At 41.7% G+C, this 20,674-nt stretch overlaps 3 protein-coding genes across 3 annotated transcripts in view; 1 reads left to right on the forward strand and 2 right to left on the reverse strand.

Annotated features, from left to right (window-relative positions):
- The window catches only part of scg3 (secretogranin III), a 16,012-nt gene extending 12,156 nt beyond the window's left edge, over positions 1-3,856 (reverse strand). Inside the window, exons 1-4 of the mRNA XM_047822006.1 lie at positions 3,593-3,856; positions 1,365-1,417; positions 330-351; positions 36-239 (exon numbers count right to left, since the gene is read on the reverse strand). Of these exons, the coding sequence (XP_047677962.1) occupies positions 36-239; positions 330-351; positions 1,365-1,417; positions 3,593-3,728 (415 nt within the window). The 5' untranslated portion in view covers positions 3,729-3,856. The remainder of the gene's footprint in view (positions 1-35; positions 240-329; positions 352-1,364; positions 1,418-3,592) is intronic.
- A 2,907-nt stretch (positions 3,857-6,763) lies between these two features.
- Positions 6,764-15,511, forward strand: acadl (acyl-CoA dehydrogenase long chain). The gene is made up of 11 exons (XM_047822657.1): positions 6,764-6,961; positions 8,092-8,259; positions 9,053-9,190; positions 9,398-9,562; positions 10,660-10,726; positions 11,193-11,357; positions 11,552-11,653; positions 12,266-12,379; positions 13,567-13,694; positions 13,882-13,968; positions 14,127-15,511. The coding sequence occupies exons 1-11, from the start codon at positions 6,873-6,875 to the stop codon at positions 14,218-14,220; spliced, it is 1,317 nt and encodes a 438-aa protein (XP_047678613.1). The 5' UTR covers positions 6,764-6,872; the 3' UTR covers positions 14,221-15,511.
- Positions 15,512-16,216: 705 nt separating this feature from the next.
- LOC113658628 (lectin-like) lies at positions 16,217-17,295 on the reverse strand. Its single transcript, XM_027171171.2, has 3 exons — positions 17,161-17,295; positions 16,638-16,731; positions 16,217-16,546 (listed from the first exon to the last, which is right to left on the reverse strand). Exons 2-3 carry the CDS (start codon positions 16,725-16,727, stop codon positions 16,301-16,303), a joined length of 336 nt encoding a protein of 111 aa, XP_027026972.2. The 5' UTR covers positions 16,728-16,731; positions 17,161-17,295; the 3' UTR covers positions 16,217-16,300.
- Positions 17,296-20,674: the final 3,379 nt, after the last annotated feature.

Raw genomic sequence — 20,674 nt, forward strand, 5'->3', positions numbered from 1 at the left:
TTGGTATTTGACTTTCATGTTGTTTCAGACGTTACCTCTGTATTTGTTGTCGATGCCGTTCTTGGTGGTGTCGTAGTCGTCTGCTAGCCTCCTGTTCTTAGTGGAATCGCCATCGTTGTCCCTGGAGTCTGATTTTGGAGTTTCATTGTTCAGCTCTCGCGACTTCTCGGCCAGAGACTTCAGGAGCGTGATGTCATCGTCGTCTGGACGCAACTCAGACGTCTGCGTGGGCTTCGGCTCTGAAATTGAAGTGACAGATAAATAGAGCTGAAGATTTCTGATCTGATCAGTGAGACGTGAACATCAGGAGTTTATCATCACTGACTTACTCTCACTGTCCACTTCTGCAATCTGTACAGAAAAGAAAATAAACACAAAATAAATCAGGAAAATCAGATTAAACACGATTTATACATTAATAAACAACAACAACCACAATACTACTATTATTATTAGTCATGATAATAATAATAATAATAATAATAATAATAATAATAATAATAATAATAATAATAATAATAATAATAATAATCCATTAAAATCAATTTAATGTGAGAAAGAAATACTGAAGGATAAAACAGCTACAGCACGATAGGGTTTATCTTCTGAAATATTATAGGTTAAAACACACACACACACACAAACTCTCTCTCACTCTCTCACACACACACACACACACACTCTCTCTCACTCTCTCACACACACACACACACACACACACACACACACACACACACACACACACTCTCACTCTCACTCTCACACACACACACACACACACACACACACACACACACACACACACTCACATACACACACTCACATACACACTCACACACACACATTCACACGCACACACATACACACGCACACCCATACTCACACACACTCTCACTCACATACACACTCACACGCACACTCACATACACACTCACACACACACTCTCACTCTCTCTCACACACACACACACACACACACTCACATACACACACTCACATACACACACACACACATTCACACACACACACATACACACTCACACCCATACTCACACACACTCACACTCACATACACACACACACACACACACTCACACTCACATACACACACTCACATACACACTCACACACACACACACACACACACATTCACACACACACACACATACACACTCACACCCATACTCACACACACTCACATACACACTCACACACACACACACACACACAAACACACTCACACTCACATACACACTCACACACACACACACACACACATACACACTCACACCCATACTCACACCCACTCACACTCACACTCACACCCACATCCACAAACTCTCTCACACACACATGAATGGTACCTGCTGCTGTAGTGGTCTCTCCTCTGTTAGCTGCCTGTCATACTCGGCTTTATCTGCATTAGGATGTGAACACACACACACACACACACACACACAGACACACACACGTGAAAACCCAAGCGATTTATTTCTGCTTACTTTTCTACATGTCTGTGTGTTATATGAGTCCAGCACTGAGGGGAAATAATCTGAGCCGTGCTTTATTTATTGTCTGTGTGAATCTTCTGAGTTTAATTCTGGATCTGGGGTCTGAGTCATCGCGGTTATCGGACCTGCAGCTTCAGTGCCAGGAGCTTGAGAGTAATCTGATTACAGGCTAAACCATTCAACCACCATGGAAATAGTGCGCTAGCCACACACACAAAACACACACACAACGTGACACACACAACGTGACACACAACACTTCATATTTGTTTTGTAAAAATTCACTCAGTTCTCAGGAATAAAGAAAAAATCCTTCGTCTGTAGTTCAGAGCCGGAGAAACACCGATGTGACGTTTAAACTGCTTCACAAACTGTTCCAGAGATTCACGTGTCATCTATACAAACTCTTATTAATCATATGTTCATGTTTATTTTATTAAAGATATCATTTGGAACAGTTTTGTCAAATAATTTATAACATTTTTACTGTTTAACAGGTTAAAGTCATTCATTAAACTTTTCTTTTGTCCTTAATAAAGGTTTGATTGTGAGAGTTTGAGTTTTTAATGTCAGTAATAACAGAACTGACCACATACTGACCACATACTGACCACATACTGACCACATACAGACCACATACAGACCACATACAGACCTCATACTGACCACATACAGACCACATACAGACCACATACAGACCACATACAGCTACATACAGACCACATACAGCTACATACTGACCACATACAGACCACATACAGCTACATACTGACCACATACTGACCACATACTGACCTCATACAGACCACATACAGCTACATACTGACCACATACTGACCACATACTGCTGCATACTGACCACATACAGACCACATACAGACCACATACTGACCACATACAGACCACATACAGACCACATACTGACCACATACAGACCACATACTGCTACATACAGACCACATACAGACCACATACAGACCACATACTGCTACATACAGACCACATACTGACCACATACTGACCACATACAGACCACATACAGCTACATACAGACCACATACTGACCACATACTGCTGCATACTGACCACATACAGACCACATACTGACCACATACTGACCACATACAGACCACATACAGACCACATACTGACCACATACAGACCACATACTGACCACATACAGACCACATACTGCTACATACAGACCACATACTGACCACATACAGACCACATACTGACCACATACTGACCACATACAGACCACATACTGACCACATACTGACCACATACTGACCACATACAGACCACATACTGACCACATACTGACCACATACAGACCACATACTGACCACATACTGACCACATACAGACCACATACAGACCACATACTGACCACATACTGACCACATACTGACCACATACTGACCACATACAGACCACATACAGACCACATACTGACCACATACAGACCACATACAGACCACATACTGCTACATACAGACCACATACTGCTACATACAGACCACATACAGACCACATACTGACCACATACAGACCTCATACTGACCACATACAGACCACATACAGACCTCAAACAGACCACATACAGACCACATACTGCTACATACAGACCACATACTGCCACATACAGACCACATACAGACCTCATACTGACCACATACAGACCACATACTGACCTCAAACAGACCACATACAGACCACATACAGACCACATACTGACCACATACTGCTACATACTGCTACATACAGACCACATACTGACCACATACTGCTACATCATCAACTTTCTACTGTGTTACATCTAAAATTCCTGAAGATTTTAAAGCTCAATACTAAAACAAAATAAACACAAACATAAATAACAACAACAACAATAATGACTACTTATAATAATAAGAAGAAGAATAAGAGGTAACAATATTTAAAATGTTAAGTATGCAGTATAAAAAATAATATTACAATGCGATGAAACAACAACGATGATAATAATAATAATAACAACAGTAATAATAATAATAATAATAATAATAATAATAATAATAATAATAATAATGCTATACCTTGGGGTGCAGATGCTGTAGGAAAGGCCTGTGTTTGGTATAAAAGTGCAGTTGTGATGGATAAGAATAGAAAAACCGCCACTGTGTTCATCCTCACCGTCTTCATCATCCTCATCATCCTCACCATCATCCTCATCCTCGTGCCCCCGTTTCTGTAATGGCGGAGCGCGCGACGGTCAGTTTATAAAGCAGCGCGCGGATCAGCCTGCGCGCGCGCGCGCGTGTGTGTGTGTGTGTGTGTGTGTGTGTGTGAGAGAGAGAGAGAGAGAGAGAGAGAGAGAGAGAGAGAGAGAGAGAGATGCACCTGCTCTTACTGGGAGCAGAATAACGGGAGTAAACGGAGCGCTCGTGCGCAATATCCGCCTACGTGCAGCGGGTTGCCAGATTTAAACAGAACATACAGTAGAGCTTTATAAATAAAAGCCCACATCGGTCTCTGATGTGTGACCTTTATCTCTGTAGGAACATTAAGTGTGTAAGATCTCTCTCTGCAGGCAGGGGGCGCTGTGATAGCGCACAGACACTCATAACTGTGATACATTCTGTAAATAAAGTCTAATTAACGTGAAATATAAGAATGAGATTCTCTCAGACTCAACTTTCAGCTAATTCATCTGGACCTCTTTACTGATAACACAAAACAATCCACTCTGGCAACCTGATTTAATCCACTCTGCCATCCACATTAACCTGCTCTGTGTGCACAAAATTATATTCTCTGGCAACCCGACATGACCTGCGTCACACGTAGAGTCAATATCAGATCCAGCAGCTTGATGAACGTCCAGATGACACACATCACACACACACACACACACACACACACACACACACACACACACACACACACACACACACACACACACACACACACACACACCAATCACACACCAATCACACACACACATCACACACCATGCGTCACACGTAGAGTCAATATCAGATCCAGCAGCTTGATGAACGTCCAGATGACACACATCACACACACACACACATCACACACACACATCACACACACACACATCACACATCACACACACACCAATCACACACACACATCACACACCATGCGTCACACGTAGTCAATATCAGATCCAGCAGCTTGATGAACGACCAGATGACACACACACACACACACACACACACACACACACACACACATCACACACACACACACACACACACACAACACACACACACACACACACAAATCACACACACACACACACACACACACACACACACATCACACACACACACACACACACACATCACACACACACACACACACACATCACACACACACACACACACACACACATCACACACACACACACACACACACACACACACACACACACACACACACACCAATCACACACACATCACACACCATGCATCACACGTCAATATCAGATCCAGCAGCTTGATGAACGTCCAGATGACACACACACATCACACACACACACACACACACACACACACACACACACACACACACACACACACACACACCATGCGTCACATATACAGACATTATCAGATCCAGCAGCTTAATGAACATCTAGATCACACACACACATACACACACACACACACGGAAGTCGTGGTCTAATGGTTATGACCCCTAACCCTAAGGTTGTGGGTTCGAGTCTCGGGCCGGCAATACAACGACTGAGGTGCCTTTGAGCAAGGCACCGAACCCCCAACCGCTCCCCCGGCGCCGCAGCATAAATGGCTGCCCACTGCTCCGGGTGTGTGTTCACTGTTGTGTGTGTGCACTTTGGATGGGTTAAATGCAAAGAACAAATTCTGAGTATGGGTCACCGTACTTAGCCGTATGTCACGTCACTTTTCACTTACATCTCTCTCTCTCTCTCTCTCTCTCTCTCTCTCTCTCTCTCTCTCTCTCTCTCACACACACACACACACACACACACACACACACACACACACACACACACACACACACACACATTAATCACACACACACGCCATGCGTCACACATAGAGTCAATATCAGATCCAGCAGCTTAATGAACGTCTAGATGACACACACAAACACATATCACACACACACACACACACACACACACACACACACACACACACACACACACACACACACACACACACACATACTCACACACATACACACATAGATACACACAAACTCCCTGTTTTGGTGTGTAATTTCAGTAACATACAAATTATGTTTTATAATCGTTTTTTTATTCTTTATTATTAAGAAGTCATTGAGTTTTCCATAGAACCTGGACGAGGTGATCACGATGTGCTCGTGCTGCCCCCTGGTGGCAGAATTCTGCACTTACAGAAAAGACAAAGAAGCAGAAACTCTGTCATTCCTTTAACTGAATCCAGATGAAAACGACTTTTAGAACATTTTAAAAAAGCATCAACATAAATTCTATTTTTTCTTATTATTCTACAGATTGTTTATTTAATGTCTGAGTTTTTTTATCTAAACTTTCTGTTCTTTTATATTATTAACATTAATAAGTAGTTTATAATGGAAGAGACACCAAGAGCTGAAATATTACACCATGTGAAATGTAGATTAAATAAATGTTTTTATTATTAAGTGTAAAATGTAAGTAAACGTCTGAATGTGTCTTTGCTGGTCTTTTTTGACTTTACTGCAGTTTTCACAGTTTTACACACAGTTTACTTAGTGACCCATCCAGCATGTCCATGACAAGGCTCATTTCACTAGTGTGTGTGTGTGTGTGTGTGTGTGTGTGTGTGTGTGTGTGTGTTTAGCAGTTTTACACTTTTTAAGCAAAGAACCTTACGCTGCGCGCGTGGCACCGTTACTATGGTTACACACACTTCCTTCGGCTCTGTTTCTACAAATGTACTATGGTATTTTTTAAACAATTAATTACATGAATGAATAAATCATAATAGTGGTCTGTCACTCTTTATAGACCATGTCCAATTGTCTAATTGTAAATAATGAAATTTGTTTGTTTGTTTCTGACTTGTTTCTAATTTGCATAAAACCACAATATATTTGCATAAAACCACAACGTATTTACATAAAACGACAAGACATTTGCATAAAACCACAATACATTTGCATAAGACCACAATATATTTGCATATATAATTACAAAATTATTAACTATGGGGAATCAGAGCTCTTATTTTGACACGTGAACACACGCGCTCGCGCGCACACTCGATCAGCAGGCTACACACACTTCGGTAGTTACATATAACACAGATTTAACATTTACACTTTAGTTAGTAATCTGTGATGATGATGATGATGAAGATGATGATGTCCAGATGTGTGAGCAGTTTCATGTGCAGGCTGAAATCAGCTCCAGCGCCGCTGTTCTGCAGGTGAAATGACTTTAAAATGCACTTTATTACACACAGTCCTACACACACACACACACACACACACACACACACACACACACACACACACACACACACCGTTTCTCTTCCACTTATACACACACACACACACCACTGTTTTATTCCTGGCTCTAATTCTAACACGTTCACACACTGCACTGGATTAATAACTACACAGAGTTGGTTACTGGGGGAAAGATCACTGTGGGTGTTAACAAACGACGGGTCAAGGTCACGTGGTGCGGTGAGTTGTGACGTCATACTGCTTGATCCCGTCGCCCTGACTGACACGTGTTTGGGATCCAGACAGTTTTACACCCGAATGTAATAGAGCCAGTTTTCTGGGTGATTTTAGGCTTCTCTCGATTGTAATTACAAAGTTGACCAAGTTCTCTGAAGTCGTCTTTATTGCCATGATCCTGGTTTGGTCTCTAATTCACACAGAACTTTTCTCCTCACAGATAAAAACGATGATGATGTGTAAATAAAAATCCTTCCATCGACTTTTTTTTTTTTATTTGCTATTAAATTTTCTTTTTGTTTTTTTTTCTGAATAACAAATGATAACAAATAACAAAGAAGTACAATGGCATAGCATTCAAATCTTATACAGTAATATAACATAAAAGGAAATAAAAATAAAATACAAAAATGTAAAAAAAAACCCCCAAAACAATACAATTAATTAAACAGAGATTAACAGCCATGTAAAAGTCCGTCGTGTTTATAGATTTCTGCTTGTGAGACCTTTTAATGTTTTCGTTTCCAGCTTAAAATGGCTAATGTTTGCTTTCCTTTCAGATCACTTACATTTATAGATATGAAACTTTTTAAATTAAATTAAATTGTGGCTTTTGGCCATTTTATTTTCATCATAAAAAAACCTAACATCTTTTGTCTGTATATTAATTTTGTCCCATATAATGATTAAAACAAAGATTGACATCAAAACAAAAAAATCGAGTGTACGTACAATAAAAAAGGTGCACAGGAGCTTCTGTATTTAAATTTCAGTATGTAGAAGAGTCTGACATCTCATCTGAGCTCCTACCCTGATTTCAGGCACCTTCCAGGCTTGTTGCACTCTTTAAGTAAGTTTTTTTCCCCCCCAGAATGCAGCACTCACAGCAGGACAGATCTGCCCCCTTTCGCCCTGAGACCTCGATGGCCAAGACGCTGATGGACATCGGGGCACGGAGGATTTTCTCCGAGGAACACGACCTGTTCAGACACAATGTCCGGCGGTTCTTTAAGGAGGAAGTGGTTCCTTATCACAGGGAGTGAGTGCAGAGACACATTACTGTCACATGCTGGGTCTAAAGGTGGATGTTTATGGAGGAACAGAGAAAAATGTAACAGGAGTGTAATGTTGTAGCTGTGTAACACTGACTGTGTAACACTGACTGTGTAACACTGACTGTGTAACACTGACTGTGTAACACTGACTGTGTAACACTGACTGTGTAACTGTGTAACGATGTGACTGTAACTGTGTAACAGTGTAACTGTGTAACCGTGTGACTGTGTAACCGTGTGACTGTGTAACCGTGTGACTGTGTAACCGTGTGATTGTGTAACCGTGTGACTGTGTAACCGTGTGATTGTGTAACCGTGTGACTGTGTAACCGTGCGACTGTGTAACCATGTGACTGTTACCATGTGACTGTGTTACCGTGCGACTGTGTAACCGTGTGACTGTGTAACCATGTGACTGTCTAAACATGTGACTGTGTTACCGTGTGACTGTGTAACCGTGTGACTGTGTTACCGTGTGACCGTCTAACCGCGTGACCGTCTAACCGCGTGACCGTCTAACCGCGTGACCGTCTAACCGCGTGACCGTGTAACCGCGTAACCGTGTGACTGTGTAACCGTGTGACTGTGTAACCGTGTGACTGTGTAACCGTGTGACTGTGTAATGCAGGTCTGCAAAAACCCTATACATCACTACAAATCACATACAAGGTTTTGAAACCAAAAAAAATTACCTCCTTTTTATGAACCTTTTAGTTGCTAGCTGTGTGTGTGTGTGTGTGTGTGTGTGTGTGTGTGTGTGTGTGTGTACGTTTACAGGTGGGAGAAAGCAGGTGAGGTGAGTAGGGAGGTGTGGGAGAAGGCGGGACTGCAGGGGCTGCTGGGTATTTACACTCCTGCTGAACATGGTGGGATCGGAGGAGACCTGCTCTCTGCTGCCATCATGTGGGAGGAGCAGTATGTATCTGTGTTACTGTTTCACTGTCTCTACCTCTAACTCTGTCTGTTGTGTCTCTCTCTCTTAGTAGATAATGACAAAACAAGGAAAGTGTTCTTTTTTTTTAATCTAAGTTGATTAGAGACCGGTCATGATTGTGTGTGTGTGTGTGTGTGTGTGTGTGTGTGTGTGTGTGTGTGTGTGTGTGTGTGTGTGTGTGTGTATAGGATGTACTCTAACTGTTCAGGTCCTGGCTTTTCTCTGCATTCAGAGATCGTGATGCCGTACATCAGTCATTATGGTTCACAGGCTCAGATTGAGCGCTACCTGCCCCAGATGGCTGCTGGGAAATGCATCAGCGCCATCGCCATGAGTGAACCGGGGGCGGGCAGGTGAGGCTCCGCCCACTAACTATCATCACACTCCTATATACAGTGGTGTGAAAAAGTGTTGGCCCCCTTCCAGATTATTTATTTTTTGCACGTTTGTCACACTTTAATGTTTCAGATCATCAAACAAATGTAAATATTAGTCAAAGATAACACAAGTAAACATAATATACAGTTTTTAAAAGATGTTTTTTACTATTAAGGGGAAACAAAATCCATACCTACATGGCCCTGTGTGAAAAAATATTAGCCCCCTAAACTGGTTGGTCGAGCATGAACCACCTCTTTAAGGTCCTGCCACAGCATCTCAAACGGATTCAGGTCAGGACTTTGACTCGGCCGCTCCAATGTCTTCATTTAGTTTTCCTTCAGCCATTCAGAGGTGGACTTGATGGTGTGTTTTGGATCGTTGTCCTGCTGCAGAACCCAAGTTCACTTCAGCTTGAGGTCACGAACAGATGACAGCACTTTGTCTTTCACTATTTTTTGTAGACAGCAGGATTCATGGTTCCATTTATCACAGCAAGTCTTCCAGGTCCTGAAGCAGCACAACAGCCCCAGACCATCACACTACCACCACCATGTTTTACTGTTGGCATGATGATCTGTTTCTGAAATGTGGTGTTACTTTTACACCAGATGTAACGGGACACACACCTTCCAAATGTTCAAGTGAGGCCTGCAGTTCTTTGGATGTTGTTGTATATGACAATAAAGGTGACTTGACTTGTCTTGGGGTCTTTGGTGACATCTTGGATGAGTCGTCGCTGCGCTCTTGGGCTAATTTTGGTAGGTCGGCGACTCCTGGGAAGGTTCTCCACTGTTCCATGTTTTCACCATTTGTGTATAACGGCTCTCACTGTGGTTTACTGCAGTCCCAAAGCTTTACAAATGGCTTTATAACCTGACTAATATTTACATTTGTTTAAATCTGAAACGTTAAAATGTGACAAAATAAAAAATCATGAAGGGGGCCAACACTTTTTCACACCAATGTATATATTTATATTAGTTATCTTACTAAAATACAAGAAGGAAATGGGTACTGCAGCGTGTGTGTGTGTGTGTGTGTGTGTGTGTGTGTGTGTGTGTGTGCACAGTGATATTCAGGGAGTGAAGACGTACGCTCGGCGAGACGGCACTGACTGGATCCTCAATGGAAATAAGGTTTAATCAGATGCTTTTCTGTTACATCAACCGATAATGTAGAGGATGTGGTAGCTCAGTGGTTAAGGTATTGGGCTACTGATCGGAAGGTCATGGGTTCGAACCCCAGGTCCACCAAACTGTACTGCTGGGCCCATGAGCAAGGCCCTTAACCCTCAGTTGTAAGTCACTCTGGATAAGGGTGTCTGCTAAATGCTGTAAATGTAATGTTTGGATTCATTTATAATTAAAAGTTATTACGATCTCTCTGAGTGATTTTCATAATCTCTCTCTCTGTTTCTCTCTCTCTCTCTCTCTCTCTCTCTGTTTATCTCTCTCTCTCTCTCTGTTTATCTCTCTCTCTCTCTCTCTGTTTATCTCTCTCTCTCTGTTTATCTCTGTCTCTCTGTCTCTGTCTCTCTCTCTCTGTTTCTCTCCCTCTGTGTCTCTCTCTCTGTCTCTGTTCCCCCCCCCCCCCCCCCCCCAGGTGTTTATCACTAACGGCTGGATGAGTGACCTGGTCATTGTTGTCGCTGTAACGAATCGTGAGGTGAAATCAGCAGCTCATGGTCTAAGTCTGTTTCTGGTGGAGAGCGGCACCAAGGGCTTCACCAAGGGACGGAAACTGGAGAAGATCGGTCTGAAAGCACAGGTACACACACACACACACACACACACGCACACACACACACACGCACACACGCGCAATAAAACTCTATCACCGGTAGCTCAATAGCCGAGTGTATGTGTTTATATATACTGTGTGTGTGGTGTGTGCGCGTGTGTGTGTGTCTATGTGTGTGTGTGTGTGTGTGTGTGTGTGTGTGTGTGTGTGTGTGTGTGTAGGACACAGCAGAGTTGTTTTTTGAGGATGTTCGTCTCCCAGCTGATTCTGTACTCGGAGAACTGAACAGAGGTTTTTACTACCTCATGAATGAACTGCCACAGGTACGAGCAGCTTCTCTCTCTCTCTCTCTCTCTCTCTCTCTCTCTCTCTCTCTCTCTCTCTCTCTCTGTTTCTGTCTGTCTCTCTCTCTCTCTCTCTCTCTCTCTCCCGCTCTCTCCCTCCTCTCCCCCTCTCCCTCTCTCGCCCTCTTTCTTTCACATTTTCCTTGTCTTTTTAAATAACAGCCCCATTAAACCTAGACTCTATAACTCCTGTTCAGCTGTGTGTCTTCTGAGCGAGTTTGTGCACTACGTCAGAACTGAATGCACTGTTTATAATCTGTTCCTCTTTGTAATTGTTTTAATTTTATTTTAAGTCCATTTTTAAATAATTTTAAAAGCTTTAAATTCTTATTTTATTGTTGTGATTATTGTTTTATGATTAGTTTACTTTCTTTTATGTGAAGTTACCATTGTATGTAAAATGTGCTATAATTAACTTTGCCTTTTTCCTTCAGATGATGTTTATTGTGTTGTTACATGATTTATATCTGTAATGTAAAGACATTCAAGGTAAATAAATGGTGAGCATTTACACTCATACCCCTATCTGTAACCCCCTCCCTCTCCCCCCTCTCTCCCACTCCCCCCCCCCCCCCCCCCGGCCCCCCTCAGGAGCGGTTGATAATAGCAGTCATGGCTCTGGCCAGCTGTGAGTTTATGTTTGAGGAGACTCGGGATTATGTAACTCAGAGGAAAGCCTTTGGAAAAACCGTAGCTGACCTTCAGGTGAGAATTTCACCAATCAGTACACACTTCACGTCAGTACACACTCCACGTCAGTACACACTCCACGTCAGTACACACTTCACATCAGTACACACTTCACGTCAGTACACACTCCACATCAGTACACACTCCACGTCAGTACACACTCCACGTCAGTACACACTCCACGTCAGTACACACTTCACATCAGTACACACTTCACGTCAGTACACACTCCACATCAGTACACACTTCACATCAGTACACACTTCACGTCAGTACACACTTCACCAATCAGTACACACTTCACGTCAGTACACACTTCACGTCAGTACACACTTCACGTCAGTACACACTTCACGTCAGTACACACTTCACCAATCAGTACACACTTCACGTCAGTACACACTCCATGTCAGTACACACTCCATGTCAGTACACACTCCACGTCAGTACACACTTCACATCAGTACACACTTCACGTCAGTACACACTCCACATCAGTACACACTTCACGTCAGTACACACTCCACATCAGTACACACTTCACGTCAGTACACACTTCACCAATCAGTACACACTTCACGTCAGTACACACTTCACGTCAGTACACACTTCACCAATGAGTACACACTTCACGTCAGTACACACTTCAGGTCAGTACACACTTCACCAATCAATACACACTTCACGTCAGTACACACTTCACCAATCAGTACACACTTCACGTCAGTACACACTTCACGTCAGTACACACTTCACCAATCAGTACACACTTCACCAATCAGTACACACTTCACGTCAGTACACACTTCACCAATCAGTACACACTTCACGTCAGTACACACTTCACGTCAGTACACACTTCACCAATCAGTACACACTTCACGTCAGTACACACTTCACGTCAGTACACACTTCACCAATGAGTACACACTTCACTTTACAAATCTTTTCCTTCCTCACTTGAACTCTCAGGTATTAATGAGGTTTGGGGGATTTTAGTTGTTTCTTGGTTTAAAACATAATGTATTTATTTTGCACCTTTAACAACATGACATTTATGTGTAATGAGTGAAAAACTCCCTGAGAACATATTAGATTTTTACTGATAGACAGATAGACTCTCCCTCTCTCACACCCTCACCCTCTCTCTCTCTCTCTCTCTCTCTCTCTCTCTCTCTCTCTCTCTCTCTCTCTCTCCCCAGACAGTTCAGCACCGGTTAGCTGAGCTGAAGACGGAGATCTGTGTGGGTCGAGCTTTTATTGATAACTGCCTCCAGCTGCACAGTGAGAAGAAGCTGGACTCCAGCACGGCCTCTATGGCCAAATACTGGTCAGTCTCTGTCTCTGGTCTCTCTCTCTCTCTCTCTCTCTCTCTCTCTCTCTCTCTCTCTCTCTCTCTCTCCACTTTATTTACACTGTGTATGAGCAATTTCCATGATGACTCTTTGACTCTCTCTCTCTCTCTCTCTCTCTCTCTCTCTCTCTCTCTCTCTCTCTCTCTCTCTCTCTCTCTGTAGGGCATCAGAGTTACAGAATAAAGTGGCCACTCAGTGTCTGCAGCTGCATGGTGGGTGGGGCTACATGTGGGAATATCCAATCGCCAGGTGAGTGAGACCAATCAGCCAATTTTCACTGGATGAACAGCAGAGGGCGTCTAATCTAGAAATCCGAGCTCTACAGTAGTTTTCAGTCTGGACGTTTCTCCCAGATCACTTTTACTCTGCTGGTTTCTGACGTGTTTTTCTCACGTTCTCGTCCTCAGAGCTTTCGTGGACGCTCGCGTGCAGCCCATCTACGGCGGGACCAATGAGATCATGAAGGAGCTGATCGCTCGCACCATCGTCACACACAGATAGACGACTGCCGAGCCGAGAGATCGGACCGTGTGTGTGTGTGTGTGTGTGTGTGTGTGTGTGTTTAATAAACGCTGTGATTGACATGAGGATAAGGAAAGCTGATCAGAAAGCAGATAAAACATTGACTTTAGACAATTTTGATCATTTTAATAAATAAATATTTAAAAACTTGCATCATGTGAAAGTTTAGTCAAGAGATTTTAGATATTTTAATATAATCATAAATATATCTTACAGTCTGATGTAGGGCTGGGCGATACGGCTGAAAACTGTATCACGATATCAGTTGATATCGATAATTATTGATATTTTTTATTTAAAATAAGGACCACGAGAAACATCTATATAATACATAGATCTATTAGATTTTAACCAGGAAACCTCCAATAATTATAATGTAAACATGAGTCTAAAGTCACAATGAACACTTAACTATTATCTCTTAACATTTAAGGTGAGAAATGACAGAAAATGTAAGAAATGTTTAATAAAGTGTAATAAAATAGTGTGAAGTGTTAAATATGAACAGAGAAACCTGAGAATTTAGTGTACAAGTTTAGTGTGAGGAAGTTCACTAGCTGTTCACCTTCTGGTGAATAAAGTGTGTAAAATATGTGCAGTGTTTTGTAAAGAGAAATAAACCTGAGGTAGACTGGGATACGTCTGTAATATACGCTGCTTGTGCGGTGTTGCAGCTACGGATGTTGTTGGTTGAATACGGCTGTGCTCCCAAGGGTGAGCGCGACTAAGGTTTGTGGTATTACTAGGTCTTTTTTGCGGGACGACGGTCTTGCATAATTTGCAGACGACACGGTCTGACTACGGTTTAATATCCAAAAAACTGCCGTACTGGCGAGCTGACTTTTCCTCGCTCATTGTGGCTCATTTTCTGCTTATCAGTCGCCGGTTACTGAAGAGGAATCCAGCAGACCAGCACGAGACAACGATATGGCGCAACCAAACCTGATACAGTTACGTGATTGGCTGTTAGCATGTTAGTGTTAGCTAGGTTGCTAGGCTACCAGAGAGCGAGTGGCTTTGTTAATGCAACCAAACTCGCTTCGCAACCTCTGTTTTCTTCTGACGAAGAATAAAAAAATCGAACTTTTTATCGAACACGATTTTTTATTGATATCGATCACATGTCTATCGCGATACATATCGTTATAGTTTTATCGCCCAGCCCTAGTCTGATGTGTGAGTAACAGCATTATGTCCTAAAAGGGCTCAACAGTCACCTTTAAAACCATTTAAACTTGGAAATAATAAAATTTATATTCATTTTCTGTCACGTTGCTGTTTGTGTTCAGTGTTTTTAAACGTAAATAAATTGACGACTCGCTCGATGCTGCAGCTCCGTTAACACCGACACTGACTAACACTGAAAAACTCTTCACTTTAAACAAAACACAGTTTCTGATGTAAAGTGTAAGGGTTTGATTTGAACAGCAGTGTTTTTATACATTATTTTTATACAGATTATGTGTTCAGGGTGTCAGAGCGCACGTCTGATCAGGACGATTATCTGGGGTTCACATCAGATTAGGAATAAAAATTAGACTGAGGTTGCCAGATCTTTCTTGAGTTGATACTCCAGAGATTTTTCAGGTCTGTGAGTGAAAATCCTCTAATGTCTGAACAGTGTTGAAGTGTGTAGTTACGTCTAAACACTGAATAAATGCTGCTGTCTTTACTCTCAATACACCTCCAAATCTTTCAAGTGCCCTAGAAAGTGTACACTTCCTCACTGTTTGAGCATTAAAACCTATAGATAACTTGTATCTAAAGAACTGAAATATTTTGCATTACAATAACATAAAATAACACAGTGTGAATTTGTAATCTTTATAAATAACAAATAGTTTAACATTATTATGTACTGTATCTAGATAGGCTTTCTAATTTTAAGTGCAATTATAGTACTATAACACTCACACACACACACACACACACACACACACACACACACACACACACACACACACACACACACAGACCAGATTAATGTATTTTATTGATCACTGAATTGGAGAGAAACGAAGCTCAGAGACTTTTAAGACTTTTGATACAGTATTTAGCTTCATTTTGTAGATGACCACACAACAGCACCATCATTCATCACATCCAGTCTGCCGTCATTTCTCAGAGTTAAGCGGCAACGTTTGACGTCGGACTTGTGAGTGTTGGTGTGCCACAACACTGTGCCATCTGAGTACATGACACAGTTGCAGTCTTCCTGCATGATCAGCGTTTTGGCTTCAGGGTGTCCACCAGTGTTAGACGCCCAAATCTGCTTCCAGCCGTAGACCACAAAGTTCCCGTCCTCCTGAAACCAGACGTGAGCGTTATCTCAGTGAACAGCTGGTGAGTTAGTGCAGGTTATCTCTCTCTCTCTCTGAGCTTTTAAAGGATGTTACCTGAAAGATGGCCTTGTACTCTCTATTGTTGGATAACAGGAAGTCACCCTTCTGGAGCTCTTCATTCATGGACAAGAAGTTCCTACTCATGGTTCTGGAAAAGAAAGAGAGTTAATGCAGCATGAAAACCACCAAATAAACTCTCACATCTCGGTTCCTTCTAAAAGTCTCCAGTCAACATGTCTGTATCTTATACAGGAAAATGGCCCAGAACCTCGACCTGCTTCTAACACTTTCAGATTTCTCTCCAACATCACTCTTTTAGCTGTATTTCAGTTTCAAAACCTCAATCTTAAGAAAATTAAATATTAATCTTCCCTGTTATATTGTGTGGAGATTAAAGTGCGATAGAAAGATTTCTGAGGATAGATAGATAGATAGATAGATAGATAGATAGATAGATAGATAGATAGATACATTTATGTCTCGACTGAATTAAAACACAGCAGCAATGTTAACGTTCTCCAATCAGACAGGAAGTTTGTGTTCATCTTAATAATTAGGTTTATAGAGTTTTACCAACCTGCACAGTGATGACACGACCAGACGCAGCTGCCTGAAGATGATCTGGTGATTTGTGGTGTTTCACGATGGAGCAGCAGTTTATATGTTCCCTTTTCCACTTTAACACGCATGCGTGAAATCATGACGTTTTTTGTACATTTTCTACATTGAGCAATAAGTGCATGTGTTAGTATCGTGTCTCTAAAGACTTTAATGCCTTATTATAAGAAGTTATAATTGCTTAGTCATTAATTAAATATACTTGATCTTTATAGCTTCAGACTTTACTGTTGTGTTTACAGAAAGTATTCACAGCTCATTCACATTTTATGTTACAGCCTTATTCCAAAATGAATTAAATTCATTATTTTCCTTACAATTCTACAAACAAAACCCCATAATAAAAGGAGAAAGATGTTTGTTTAAAATCTTTGCAGATCTATATATATAAAAAAAAACCCACATACATAAGTATTCACAACCTTTGCTCAGTAATTTGTTGAAGCTTCTTTGTCAGCAATTAAAGCTTCAAGTCTTTTTGAGTACGATGCTACAAGCTTGTCACACCTATTTTTGGACAGTTACTTCCATTCTTCTTTGTAGGACCTCTCAAGCTCCATCAGATTGGATTGGACATTCACAGAGTTTTCCTGCCTCTGCTCTATTATCTTGGCTGTGTGCTTAAGTTTGTTGTGCTGTTGGAAGATGAACCTTCACCGCAGCGTGTGGTCCAGAGAGCTCTGGAGCAGGTTTTCATTAAGGATGTCTCTGTTCATTGTTGCATACATAATTCTCTTAATACTGAATAGTCTCCCAGTTCCTGGCACTGAAAAACATCTCCAAAGCTTCCACCACCATGCTTCACTGTAGGGGTGGTATTTGTAGCAATAGGGACTGCATTATCCATAATGAACTAATAATACACGGAGTGATGATGTATGTGGAGGGGACAGAAGTTAAGAGAATAACTGGATGTTCACCATGTCTGTTGGACATGACGGTGTACTGCGTGTTTATTAAGAAAGCACACACATTATACAGTAATACAGTATTGGCCAGGTGATGAGAGGTGTCTGGTTTCCTCCAGACATGACACTCGCTATTCAAGTCAAACATGGTCTGAAAGTCCTTCATGGTATGAGGGTCTTCAGGAGTAGGCCAGATGGGCCAGCATGTCCCAATTACTGGCTTCCGTCTGGCATGATACAGGCCTGATTGGTGGAGTGCTGCAGAGAGGGATCTCCTTTCTCCACAGAGAAATGCTGGTGCTCTGTCAGAGTGACCATCGGGGTTCTTGGTCACCTCCCTGACTGAGGTCCTTCTCCCCGGTCGCTCAGTTCGGCCGTGCGACCCGCTTTAGGAAGAGTTCTGGTGTTTTTTTTCATTTACGGACGATGGAGGTACCTTCAGTGCTGCCCTTCCCCAGATCTGTGCCTAGATACAATCCTACAAACAATTCCTTGGACTTGAATAGTGTGTGTCTTTCCAAATCATGTCCAATCAACTGAATTTACCACAGGTTCTCCAATCAAGTTGTAGAAACATCTCAATTATGATCAGTGGAAACAGGATGCACCTGAGCTCAATGTTCAGTGTCACACTTATGTACACGTTTTTTTGGTTTTTGTTTTTGCCTTCCAGCATTGTTTGTAGCACATTTTTCACAAAAACACTTGTGTGCTAACAAATTTTGTTCTATATTTCTTTTATTGACAGAAACCTGTGAATTTACCAGATTGAAGAGACAGAAGGGAAAAAAATTGTAAAAAAAACCTGTAGTTGACTGTTTAATTTATCTCACCCCTCGGTGGGTGCCATGGTAACGAGATAATCAGCGTAAATCCTAGCATATAAAATAAATTTACACAGAAGATACAGTAAAGTATGTTTTCGTAAAATAGTCCTATGGTACGTCTCTCTCTCTCGCTCTCTCTCTCTCTCTCTCTCTCTCTCTCTCTCTCTCTCTCTCTCTCTCTCTCTCTCTCTCTCTCTCTCTCTCCCTCTCTCTCTCAGCAAATCAGAACAAACCTCCTGCCTTGTATTGTGCTGCGCAGGCTTGTGACACCCCAAGTGACAAACAGCTTTTTCTGGAACTCAGCAATTAGTACAAAATGTGCAAAGTTCAGACCATAGGCATTGACTTAAAGCACACTTCATAGTTTCCTCTTAAAAATTTCCATTACAGAAATTAAATTCACTCCCAGGGGTGTTTATGCATGTAGTGCCTTTTTCAGAAGAAATTAACACTTAGCTAACTTGTTTTTTTAGTCTGCCATTTTCTCTATGTACCCAAGGCTCTCAAGTTTTGAAAAAAGGCAAGCATGACATCTCCAAACCCCCCCCCCCCCCCACCACGACCCCCAAAAATTAAATTGTGATGTTGGCTCCCATTTAGAATCCTACAAACCCAGACATTTTTAGGGTCATGATTAAGGACATGTCCCGTGCAGAGACAAGCTGTTTCGTGTTGAAGTTTTGTTCAAACTGACCATCGAAAATACCCTCTCTAATGAATGTTTTTTTTTTAATTTGTTGTTGCATTAAATCTTTCCCAGATGGTGCTATTTTCAGATTGGCTATTGTGTAGTGTTGTAAACTTTTTCCAGAGAAGACCGGGAGACTTGGATATCCTTGTGCAGTAGTCTTTATTGTAGATACACGATGGAACGAGTCTGCAAGTCAGAGCGTACTGGCACGGGTGCTGCAGTTATCGAGTCTGTCTTGAAGTTGTAGTACATTGTAAATATACACATTTTAGGCGGCAGTCCCATCAGATAGCGACAAAACACTCGGGTGACCATCAAAACATGAAAGGATGTAACAGCCCCCACACCAGATCCTGAAATTTCACCCACCCTTGATCCCATTAACATGACAATAGGGCAAATGCCGCAAAGAGACAGATGATACCCTGAGTTACCTTGTCCCTTTCCTTCGATATTTATGAGATACAGGAACCAAAAGTCTAATGTAAAGTTTGAATTTAACTAGCACTGTAACTTGATTGGGCTTCTATATTATCCACAGAAATATGCTAGAACTAAAAGGAAATAAAACCATGACTTAAAAAATTATTTTCCCACAATTCCTCGTTTGAGAGTTCTAATAACTCTCACAATAGATTTAAGTCAATAATAATAAATAAATTAAAGTCATGCTCAGTTTTCTATTTACAAAAAAATATATCTGGCACTTTAACATAGAGCCAGTATTCTTGCACCTCTAAGATGCAGGAAAAAGAAAACTTATTTCTTTTTTTGGTGTCCCTTAATGTGATTAAGGGTAATAGTTCTTTGTTGTTTTCTGGAGTCCAAAGCTTCTGCAGTGCACATTGTAGCTTGATATATGATGTCCCTTTTGTCATCAGGTAAATGAAGACAGTAAGAATTGATGTTGACCGCCAGTCCTGAGCGGTTGTTCTGCAGATGTCTTCAGATGTCAGTGCTTTGGTGCTTCTGTTGCCTTGGATGTCGCAGTGCTTTTCAGTCCTCAAATTTGTAACACAAACATAAGAAGGCGAGCAAGAGAGAAGC

This window comes from Tachysurus fulvidraco, chromosome 13 (assembly GCF_022655615.1).
Source record: "Tachysurus fulvidraco isolate hzauxx_2018 chromosome 13, HZAU_PFXX_2.0, whole genome shotgun sequence".
NCBI lineage: Eukaryota > Metazoa > Chordata > Actinopteri > Siluriformes > Bagridae > Tachysurus > Tachysurus fulvidraco.

Bases quoted from the DNA above. Each gene is read 5' to 3' on its own strand.
- acadl (XM_047822657.1), top strand. From the start codon at position 6,873: ATGATGATGATGATGAAGATGATGATGTCCAGATGTGTGAGCAGTTTC. The intron at 6,962-8,091 runs GTGAAATGACTT...TTTCCCCCCCAG, and splicing joins CCAGCGCCGCTGTTCTGCAG to AATGCAGCACTCACAGCAGG. The intron at 12,380-13,566 runs GTGAGAATTTCA...CTCTCTCCCCAG, and splicing joins AAACCGTAGCTGACCTTCAG to ACAGTTCAGCACCGGTTAGC.
- LOC113658628 (XM_027171171.2), bottom strand. From the start codon at position 16,727: ATGAGTAGGAACTTCTTGTCCATGAATGAAGAGCTCCAGAAGGGTGAC. The intron at 16,547-16,637 runs GTAACATCCTTT...GTCTGGTTTCAG, and splicing joins AGTACAAGGCCATCTTTCAG to GAGGACGGGAACTTTGTGGT.